The sequence below is a fragment of the Carlito syrichta genome, unplaced genomic scaffold (assembly GCF_000164805.1).
Source record: "Carlito syrichta isolate Samal-C Ts95f unplaced genomic scaffold, Tarsius_syrichta-2.0.1 Scaffold95881, whole genome shotgun sequence".
Classification (NCBI taxonomy): domain Eukaryota; kingdom Metazoa; phylum Chordata; class Mammalia; order Primates; family Tarsiidae; genus Carlito; species Carlito syrichta.
In genome coordinates, this window is record NW_007039977.1 from 348358 (window position 1) to 359988 (window position 11631).

An 11631-nucleotide genomic window follows, 5' to 3' on the forward strand; every position below is an offset into this window, starting at 1 on the left:
ATTTCTGTGTGATGATCTGAAAGAGATACTAAGAGGGCTTTTCCCAGGTGAGGTTATCAAGGCATGGAGAATTGGTTAAAATACTAGGAGGAAGGCAAGCAGATGAATTCTTTCTTCAGGCAGAATTGAAGAAAACACCCAGGGCTGGGGATTCCTCCCAGAAGCCATTTCTTGCCTCCAGCGACTGACAGCCTCCAGCAACTGCCTGTCTGCCAGATATAGGCCAGAGCATCTTTCAGACAGCTTAAACTTTGCAGGCAGCCAGCATGATGCTTAGAAGCTGGCCTTGGGGGGGGGGGGTGGATTCTAGACTCCTCCAAGGGTCTTATATTCACGTTTCTTTATAGGGATTCCAACCTTGTTTCTCAGCCCTGAATAAATGTAGCAACACACTGGAGATTTAAGTAATTCCATTACCTGGGCCTCAGGTTTTAATTACATCAAAATTTCTGGAGTGAAACACAGGCACCAGTAAGTTTCAGAAGTTGACTGCTTCTTCTATGCAGCCAAGGTAGAGAACCAGTAGTCAGGGGCTCTCAAGCTTTAACTAGCATCTGTCTGGATTACTTGGGCCTTACACCTGGAATGAGGCCCTGAATTTGCATTTCCTTTTTTTTTTTTTTTTTTTTTGAGTTGGAGTCTCACTCTGTCACCCAGGCTGGAGTGCAATGGCATGCTCACTGCAGCCTCAGCCTGGGTTCAGGTGATCCTTCCACCTCAGCTTTCCAAGTAGTTGGGACTACAGCTGTGCACCACCATACCTGGCAAATTTTTTGATTTATTGTAGAGACAAGGGATCACCATGTTGCCCGGGTTGGTTTTGAACCTGTGGGCTCAGGCAATCCTCTCGCCTCTGCCTCCCAAAGAGTTGGTATTACAGGCGAGAGCCACCACACCCGGCTGAATTTGCATTTCTAACCATTTACTCGTGTTGCAAATGTCCCCCAACCACACTTGGAGACCCCGCTTGCAGTCAGAAGTTGCACTTGATGCTGCACAAGTGTAACTGCATACCTCCCTGGAGCATCCTGGGCAGCCCAGCTCCGTCTGATTGTGTGTACTCTTCCCAGTTCTCTCTTACGTAGTCGGGTTTAGGCTGGGAATGGCAGATGCTACAAATCAAGACTTTCCCCCCAGTCGTGGTTAAACAGTCACTAGCATATTATGGATCAGAGGAACAGTGGGAGAGACTAGCAAGGTGTGATATATCCTTGACTATGAAGAGTTAACGTCATTGTCCATAGGGTCTAGATGCATGTAGGGGCTTCACTGTGGTTGCCCGTAGAGCTTCCGTATATATGGAACAAAAAAGGTATATACATGATCACAGGCTCAAAGTTTTTTGTTTTTGTTTGCCCAGGCTGGAGTGCAGTGGTGTGAACACAGCTCACTGCAGTCTTGACCTTCTGGATTTAAGAGATCTTCCCAACCTCCTGAATAGCTGAGACTAGAGGTGCACACCACCACACCCAGCTCTTTTTTTTTTTTTGGTAGAGAGGAAGTCTCACTATGTTGTCCAGGCTTGCCTCAAACTCTTGGGTTCAAGCAATCCTCTCACATCAGCCTCCCCATGCTCATGCCTGGCAGGCTCCAAGTATTAAAACTATTTTTCTGGTTTGAGTTATTAATGTAGTTATTAATAGCACACAAAACCAAATAAATACATTACACATTTTGATCATTATTAAACATAGAAAATGAGGGGGGCTCTGGGGGCCCTCAACATTTCAAACTGCCTTCTCACTTAGGGGGATGTTTTACTCGTTGGGCCAGGATGACGGCAGATATGAAAGGACATATAAATTCCACAGCTGCAAATCCATGCATGGAAGATGAAGAGCTGGAAACTGACTTCCTTTGAATGAACCATGACCAAGAGCCCTTGGAAAGTCTTTATGTACCCTTAGTTTGAAGAGTGCTGAGCTGGTCTGCACTGCGGAAGGCATTCATCCCATTTCCATCAGCAAGTGGCCACACGGCGTGGGACAGTGTGCATACCCTACCTCTGGACCCGACATCCTGGGAGAGCAGGACTGGGAGTAGATTAAACGGAAACCCCAGCCCTACTTGGCAACAACCCCAAACACCCTTTGTGTCAGCACAATGTTCTCCACAAATCATCAAAACCCACAACCTACCCAAATAACCTTTCAGGCATTAATATATAGGGCGTGGACTTGAACAGCAGAGGCAAAGATGTGTTAAAAAGAGAAGGCCTACCTGGGCAGCGAGACCTCATATCTACAATAAATCAAAAAATCAGCCGGGTGTGGTAGCGCATGCCTGTAATTCCGGCTACTTGGAAGGCTGAGGCGGAAGGATCAAAGAGCCCAGTAGGTCGAGGCTGCGGTGGCCGGAAGTGGCCACTGCACTCCAGTCTGGGCGACAGAGTGAGACTCCCAACTCAAAAAAAAAAAAAAGAGAAGGCCTGGCCAGGCTCAATGGCTCAGCCTGTAATCCCAGCACTTTGGGAGGCCGAGGCGAGTGAATTGCCTGAGTCCACAGGTTCGAGACCCACTCGGGCAATTTGGCAAGACCTCGTCTCTAAAATAAATAAAAAATTAGCTGGGTGTGGTAGCACACACTACAAGTAGCACACGCCTATAGTTTTGGCTACTTGGAAGGCTGAGGCAGAAGGATCGCTGGAGCCCAGCAGGTCAAGGCTGTGGTGGCCGGGAGTGCCACTGTACTCCAGTCTGGGCGAGAGTGAAACTCCAACTCAAAAAAAAAAAAAAAAAAAAAAAAGAGAAGGGCTTTCCATAAGAATCCCCCCACCCACGCAGGGAACTGGGTTTCCATATTAACTGGGGAGGAGCTTTCATCATTGGGATTAATCTTCCTTACAAACAGAACTGTGCTCTGTGTGGAGCTAACTTTGCTTGGCAGATGCAGGAAATCACTAGGATCACATTCTTGACCAGGCTGTGACAGAGAAAAGATTCTCTGACCTTGTCATGGACTCCAGCATACCCTGAGTTTTTCATTTTGGGTGGGAGGAGGACAGGGGATGTGGTGACAGACTGAGTGGAGAGAGCCCAGGATCTGTCATCATCCTTAGTAAAACTTCCTTCCTTCAGTACCCCGACCTGCAAAGCACACTTTTGACCTTTTTCTGAACTGAATGAAGAATGGCCATGAACAGTCCAGGAAGTGGTTTTGAACCTTCAGGTGCTTCCCAGAGCACAATGGTCCTGTGTTCTTCCCAGTGGATCCATGGGGCTGGAACCATAGTTAGGCGCTCAGTGGGTTTTGGTGCCACTGACCTTGTCCACACATCAAAGTTTCTGGTTTCCAAATGACAAGTCTGTCTACATAGGTAAATTGATCCTGCTTTCTCTTTCATTTCTTTGCAGTGAAATGCAAAATGGAGGATGACTCAGAGCCTGTGGCCAAGATTCCATCACGTTAACCACAGTTGGTAGCTTTTCCCATCTGAGCACAAATTACCCTGTGCAAGGAAAATGACCAATTCGTGCTTCCTCTATTGTGATTTTTTTTAACAAGTCTTGGTACATGTGAAAATGGAGTCTTTTCTGCACAAGATAGGATGTGTTGCAAACATATTTTGCTGCAGTTTATAAAAGTATTAGTTTTGACTTTCTGCATTATTCCAAGATTTTATTCTTTCACCCAGAAATTTCTTGAGGGCTTCAAGAATATCCTTCTACACTGATCTCTGTCAAAATGTACAAGGAGCTCCAGCCCCAAGAGAGGCTGCAGTGCTCATGTAACTTCCCCCTTTGGGCAGCGTTTGCAATGATCCATATTTTAATTTAAATCCCCAACCTCAGAATCGAGTTTTAAGTGTACCTGGTGACTACTTTTTATAAAAGAGACACTGTTTCTGATCATTTCCAGGAGAGGCTGGCCCTTAACTTTTCTTGCAAACCCAACAAGATGAGACATTTAAACCCAGACAACAAGAAATATCTAGGCCCCATGGTATTATAGAAAGTTTTCATTTTTATGGGTAAATTAACTTATTACCCTCATTTGTTCTGTGGTTGTTGTTAATCAGGATTTTCTCATTCAAATACCACAGACAGCCTTGGGGCAGATCCAAAAGCCTAGGAGTTGCATTGGGTTGTTTTGACAAGCTACCACACGTCTTAAGTAAATAGTAAAGCCTTTATTTTTGTGTTAAGAACAGCATTTTGAAAATAAAACCTATCTGCCCATGCTTTACAACCTTTTAAATCTGTAATATTTATATAGTCATTTATGGTACACATTGATTGTCTTAAAATTTCTTTAACGATTTTTTTTTAATAAGTATGCGATAGTCAGCCAGGGGAAGATAAAGGTACATTATAAAACACACATTAATGCATTTAATAAATATATATTATCTATCAAAAATGAGCCTTAGCTCTTTATCAATTAATAAAAAGCACCTGCTGAGAACTCCTGTAAGCTGGTATAATCATTGCATCATTGGATTATAAAAGCCACAATGCTCCCTTTCAGTTTGGGGTTCAGCCTGAGACGTTCAACTCAGCCTTGGCCAACCAAGAACACCGCCCCCAGTTCACACTTGTTCAGTGGGCCCTGACGGCATCTGGGCTTTAAAAAAAAGCACTGGGCACCCAGCTTCCAACAACCGGATCTTCAGTCCTGGAAACCCTTGAGACGCACAGAACTTCCCAGTTTGCAAGTTGTAAGAGCTGAATCCCTCTCCCCACCCTCGATTTCCAGAGAGAAATCCAGGATAGAACAATTTTCTATTAAAAGGGGGGGGGGGGCGGCAAGAGTGGCTGTTATAGTCCCAAGGCGATTTTAGTAACCAGACATGGAACGATTTGTGCTTACAATGAGGGATTTTGATCACAGATGCTTTCCTTCCAGGTCATTTTCCCCAAACAAGTCTTGTTTACATCAAATAGATTCTAAACAGAGGTGCTTTTTAGTTTTGTCTTTAAAACCTTGCTCCGTGGGGTCAGCCGGGTGCTGTTGCAGTCTCTTGGTAAAGATGCCTCTTGGTACTTCTCAGGTGAAGTCATTAGAAAAAGAACAGCTTTCACCCTTCACCCCTCACCCCAGCCTCTGCCCCCATCCTGAGGGCATTCAGCCCACTCTCAAGCCAAAATAAAACCCAGAAGCGCAACAACAATATCAGATGTAAAAAGAAAAAAAAAGATGGGGAACTCATTAAGTGAGCTTTCCCCTTGGCTCAAAGATTGTTCCTTTTTATGGTAGGGAAACACTGCTTTCCCGGGTAGCCATTTATGCTGTGCTCACCTTATATGCTTGGACAACAAAGAACTTAGAAAACGATCGTGTGGATTGCTCCATCGTGTACATGGGATCAGAAAGCTCCAAAGGACTCCAGAGAGCGGGGGTGAGCAGCCATTTCCTGGCACGAGAATGTGTGATACTGTCGTTTTCCACCAGATTGGACCGTGTTGGGAGAGTTCTTTCTTTTCAGGATACGGGGTCTGCATGCAGCCATCCCCACTTCCACCCAGGTCCTAACTTCCTTCCCTCCCAGTCTTCCCCAGTCAGTATGATCCTCGAGCAGAGGATTGGAATGGGGTTTTCTAGAAGCAAGCACATGCTCTGGGCAGAGGCGGGGTGCTTCCTGGAAGGGCAGAGAAGAACGGCATTTGGGGACCATGCTTTTCCACCCCCATGCATTGCAAAACAGGAAATGCATTGGTTGTTAAGGAAAAATCGCAGGAGGGCCACACAGGGATGGCCAGATTGACCTTATTTTCCCCAGTGCTTTCCAAGGACAGGGTGGGGACAGGGAGGGGACACAGCAGAGACTAGGGCTTTGAGAAATATGAAAATTTATTAAAACATACTCAGCTCAGACTTACTGGCTTATGAAGAGGTCAGTCCCCCCCCACCCCCAAACACTAACCTTTTTCATTTGCTTTAAAGGTTAAAGGCTTATGGGTAGTTTTATAGAAAAAAAGCAATGTAGTGATTAGAGTATATGCAAAAGACCCACCCTCATTTATACATTCCATGCCGGTTAAAACTCTTTGCTTCGTTGCTAGCAATTATGCTGGCCAAACAGTCAGAGAACATGGGGCTTTTCATGGCCAAGATGTTCGAGATGCCAAATAACAAAGGAATGACTTGCTTAGGACAGATGAAAACCATGAGAGAAACAATGGGCTTTGAAAAGAGCCATTTGCATGGAACCTGCAGAAAACCAAGACAAAAATGTTCCACAGCCTCCAAAAGCAGCAAGAAACCCTCACGTGATCCGGTCCACCCAAGAGCGTTCACTGTATCAAATGGAGAAGACCCAAGAAGTCACTGCTTGCTAGGCAGCAGGATGTCACCTCTCCATCCTAGAAGGAACCCCCACCAGGTGACATCATTGCTGAAAACCTGCCTTCTGGGGTGGGCTTTAACTGGTGACCCCATGGGAGCTTCTGAAATGAACATGGGAATAAAACTGGGCTTGGAGGAGCACCTGTATGTACAGGAAGAGGGTGAGATGATCAAGGAAGAGGGACTGCTGCCCCAAGCCAGACTATTTCTATGAAGGGAAGGGGCAGGGCTTGCATTCTTGCCATAGGCACTAGAGTAGGAGGTCCATAGAAGGAACAGTGATTGTTCACCACTCTTTCTTTTTTTTTTTTTGAGTTGGGGTCTCGCTGTGTCACCTAGGCCGTGTAGTCACCCAGGTGTGCAGTGGCACAATCACAGCTCACTGTAGCCTTGACCTCCTGGGCTGAGGCGATCTTTCGCCTTAACTTCCCAAGTAACTGGGACTATAGGCACACGCCACCATGCCTGGCTAATTTTTAAATTTTTTTGTAGAGAGGGAGCAGGGTCTTGCTGTGTTGCCCAGGTTGGTCTGAAACTCCTGGGGTCACCACTTTCTAAATGTGATGGTCACTTCAATGTCCAGCAATCCTCTTGTCTTTGGCACATGCCAGGGTCCCTCCACCACTACTGGCTATAAAGTTGGGCCTCACCTTGGAATCCCACCCACAATCTCCTTAACTCTCTTGACCTCCCTGAAATGTGCAAACCACCAGGCAAGCCAGTGGAAAAGCCTCCATGTATCCTCCTCAACGATGGTCATCTCCAACAGGCCACCTGGGGTTCAGCACTTGCTGGGGAGGGTCCCCCATATCCAACCAACCAGGCTGGCCCACCAGCTGTGAATCTGGTTCTGTTCTACCCCCAGAGGATGAAACAGTCTTCCCAGCCACATTTTCGAATGAGCCTAATACTATTTGCAATTAGCTTTGCTTTAGTTTGCGGGGATCAAGGTTGGTTTGGTATTATGTGTCTGTGTGTGTGGCGGGGAGGGGAGGGCAGTCGGTGTTAGCTTTTCAGTTCATCAGTGTTCACATTTACACGAAATCCCCTTGGCTGGGATTTCCAAATTTCCTGGCTGTGAAGCGGCCTTGTTCGGCTACTGTTACCGATTTCTCCCTCAAGAAAGACACAGCCAGGGAGTAAGATCGGTAAGAGAGATTCTTATTCTCTGGAACTTAAAGTCTTTCACCAGAGGTGTCTTCCTGTGTGACTTGGCGGAGCAGTTGGGATCTGGAATAACACATAAGGATAACACACTAAGAACTCTGTGCTTTGCAAAGTCAACATCAGAAACTGATTCATTAACGACGTGCCAAAGACAAGTTACTGTGCTTTTTTACCTCTGCGAGATGGATAATTCCCAAGAAAGGCAGCAACCACTGCGTGCTATGCTGCAGCAGTTCTTGGGAAGCCATCTCCCTTTTCTAGAACCATCCAACCCTAATACATGTACGTTTCCTTACCCAGAAACTCATCTACCTTCCAAGTTCTGGGTATTTTTTTCCACATACTGGCCTTGAAGTAACCAGGAGGGCTTAAGAATGACTGATGAGGCCTTTTCTAACCGTATTTATTATAGCACACAAGCCAAATGCTTGGGAGTGGAGTTTTTCTTGGCATCGGACAATAAAACAGCCCAGTGGATGGCAGGGGGTTTTAAGAATGCAAATGTGTGATTCTGTTTATCTTTGAGCCTGTTCCAAATCAAGGCAAACCAATGCCCAGCATACCATTCAAAAGGCCAGGGAAACCCGTGTTCCCTCTGGAGATCAAAGACCATCCCTGACTTACATTTAAAAAAAAAAAAGTTCAGATTGCGTTATGGAATTGGCACATGATAAAAAGAATGGAAATCCAATTTACACATGTAAACTGGCTCATGCGTTTTTTCTGAAAGAAGCGTGTAGCTATGCTTGGAAATTAAATGTGGGGATGAGCGAACGTCTCTGGATTGCTGGAGAAACGAGATGATGTCATTCTGCGGAGGCAAACGTAAACGATGATGATTCTCCTGAAGGGCTGTTTGGCATCAGATAGCAAACTTGCTTTTTTGTGTTTGAGGAAGAGAAATGGTAATCGCTTCACTTTCTTAAGACATCTCTTAGGTCACCAAGACAGAGGGGAGACTTAAACTAGGTTGGATGTCAGCAAAATCTGCTGGGGCCAGGGGGCTTCATCATTCTAGGCTTTTCCTAAAAGCCACCTCTCAGGCTGGGGCACTGGATAACAAAAGGCAAAGAATCCACTGGGTATAGGAGCCCCAAGCTACGTGGACTCTTTCAAACGAACCTGCAGATGGTTCGTGAAGTCTCAGTGGGTTCCCTGTGCATGGAGAAAGGGGGCAGAGAGAGAAAGTAGGGAGATGAAAGCACTGCATGCATCCTAGCTGCAGGGGATGGCGACCTGAGCTGCTGTCTTAGCAGGCCACAGAGGCAGCCTCCACTGGGCAGCGTGACCCTGGTGCAGCTGCTCCCCACACTATGCCTGAGGCCTCCTGATACTTACAGTCCCACCGTTGAGCACGACGGCCATCTCGGTTGGCTGATACACGTTGCTTCTAAACGGGGCGCTGGGTCTTTTCCCCAAGCTGCCGCTGGGCCTCTTTCCCAAGCTGCCGTTGGGAAATCCTGCTGTTCGGAGAGCTGGAGGGAGGGATTGGCAATACAACAATGCCAAAAAAGAGACACAATTTTGTTTTCTTCCCCTGCATCAACAACGCACCGGGGCAGCTCCACCCACCCAGTGCAGTCACTCCTCCCCTTTGTCACAAGCCTGATTCAAAACAAAAGTCACAAAAGGGTTTTGTTCTCAGGCTCTCAGGAGGGGGTGGTAGAGCCCAGGGTGGAGGCGGCTCTCAGGGGGAAGAGGCCCAGGGTTGAGACTTCACCTTTCCCTGGGCCGCGCGGCCCTGCAGGCCTGGGTGACAGTGCCTCTGCATCCCTCAGAATGCAGAGGGATTCCTTTGGCAAAAGTCCTCACTGCAGAATGCCACTCACGTGAAGTTCTACATCACACCACTCAAAACTGTTGGCTGGCCAGGCATGGTGGCTCAGCCTGTAATCCCAGCACTTTGGGAGGCCGAGGCGAGTGGACTGCCTGAGCTGGGGAGTTCGAGACCAGCATGGGCAACTTGGTAAGACCTTGTCTCTACAGTAAATCACAGAAAAACTAGCCAGGCGTGGTGGTGTGCGTCTGTAGTTCCAGCTACTTGGAAGGCTGAGCCAGAAGGATCACCTGAGCCCAGCAGGTCAAGGCCGTGAGCGTGTCACTGCACTCCAGCCTGGGCGACAAGAGTGAGACTCCAACTCAAAACAAAATAAAACAAAAACAACTGTTGGCTGTTTCTGGAAACACAAAGGTAGAAGCCCCAAGAACATGGACGTCAAGTATATGACAGTTCCGTCTTCATTGGAAAGAGATCGGGAACAAGGGCTCTAACCACAAGTGCAGGGTTATTATTTCTAAAGAGGAATAAAAGGGACAACTGGGCTGGGCACGGTGGCTCACGCTTATAATCTCAGCACTTTGGGAGGCTGAGGCGAGAGAACTGCCTGAGCCCAGGGGTTCGAGACCAGCCTGGGCAACTGGATGAGACCTCATCTTTACAATAAATCAAAAAAACTAGCTGGATGTGGTAGTGGGTACTTATACTTCCAGCTACTTGGAAGTCTGTGGTGGAAGGATCGCCTGGGCATAGCAGGTGGAGGTTGCGGTGGCTGTGAGCATGCCACTGCACTCCAGCCTGGGCAACAGAGTGAGACTCCTACTCAAAAAAAAAAAAAAGGGATAACTGAAGCTAACATGGCAAAATATGTCAGCACTTTTTCCCCCCGAAAGGTGGGTAAAAATGTTGTTAATTTACTGTACTTGTAGATTTAAATTTCTGTTTTGTAAAGAAAAACGAAATTAACTGAAAAGACATACATTGCTAAGTGAAAGAAGCCAGTATGTAAAAACTACCTTTCATATGATTCCAACCCTATATTATTCTGGAAAAGGCAAAACTATAGAGACAAAGATAAGTGGTTGCCGAGAGTAGCCACTGCACTCCAGTTTGGGCAACAGAGTGAGACTCCAACTCAAAAAAAAAAAAAAAAAAAAAAAGTCTTATTTTAAAAAATAAGAGCCAGCCGGGCTCAGTGGCTCAGCCTGTAATCCCGTGCCTTTGGGAGGCTGAGGTGAGTGGACTGCCTGAGCCCGCGGGTTCGAGACCCGCCTGGGCAGCGAGACCTCATCTCTACAGTAAATCAAAAAATCAGCTGGGCGTGGTAGCGCATGCCTGTAATTCTGGCTACTTGTAAGGCTGAGGCGGAAGTATCGCCGAAGCCCAGCAGTTCGAGGCTGCGGTGGCCGGAAGTGGCCACTGCACTCCAATCTGGGCGACAGAGTGAGTCTCCAACTCAAAAAAAAAATTTAAAAATTTAAAAAAATAAAAAATAAGAGAAAGTAGAAGCACTATTTAAACAAATCAAAACAAAGTCTCGGTTGTAAGATGGCATCTTCATTCTCATTGAAAGTACTAGTCTTGCTTTGCTAAGAAAAGCCTCACTTAAAAGTCTTCCCTGAAAGGAGGTGCTTTTTTAAAAAAAGCAGCAAGAGTGCTTGGGTTTTTCCCAAATTACTTGGGGCAGGGATCAAGATCACCTTAGTAATACAGTTAACCTTCAGAGAGTGCCAACCCGGAGGCAGGCACTATGAACAGCACTCTATATACATTTACTCAATTTTCATAGCATGATAGATACTTGTATTATTTTCACTTTACTTGAGACACAGAGACGTTAAGTAACTTGCCCAAGAGGTCACACAGCTGGTAAGAGACAGAACCAGCATTCGAACCCTGACAGAATCTGTGCTCTTTTGAGTCAGAGTCTTATTCTGTCACTCAGGCAGGAGTGCAGTGGAAAGAGCACAGCTCACCACAGCCTCGAACTTCTAGACTCAGGCAATCCTCCTGCTTCAGCCTCCCTAGTACATGGGACTACACCCTGGCTATTTTTTTTTTTTGAGTCAGAGTCTCACTCTGTTGCCCAGGTTGGAGTGCAGTGACACGCTCACGGCCACTGCAGCCTCGAACTGCTGGGCTCAGGTGATCCTTCCACCTCAGCCTTCTAAGTAGCTGGGACTACAGGCATGCGCCACCATGCCCAGCTAATTTTTTAATTTATTGTAGAGACGAAGTCTTACCAAGTTTCCCAGATTGATCTCAAACCTGTAGGCTAAGGCAATCCTCTCACCTCAGCCTCCCAAAGTGCTGGGATTATAGCCATGTGCCACTGTGCCCAGCCTTTTTTTCTTTTTTTTTTGAGTTGGAGTCTCACTCTGTCACCCAGACTGGAGTGCAGT

The 11631-nt window shown here is 46.6% G+C and overlaps 1 protein-coding gene across 3 annotated transcripts in view; it reads right to left on the minus strand.

Moving 5' to 3' along the window:
• Positions 1-4109: 4109 nt before the first annotated feature.
• GPRC5B (G protein-coupled receptor class C group 5 member B) overlaps positions 4110-11631 on the minus strand; it is a 24736-nt gene continuing 17214 nt past the window's right edge. For 2 of the 3 annotated variants that reach the window (XM_021714462.1, XM_008062355.2), the window contains 2 exons: positions 8791-8927; positions 7433-7515 (listed from right to left, as the gene is read on the minus strand). In XM_021714462.1, the coding sequence (XP_021570137.1) occupies positions 7471-7515; positions 8791-8927 (182 nt within the window). In that variant the 3' untranslated portion in view covers positions 7433-7470. Of the gene's footprint in view, positions 5354-7432; positions 7516-8790; positions 8928-11631 lie in introns of those variants that run through there. The other variant, XM_021714459.1, reaches the window with a different exon arrangement.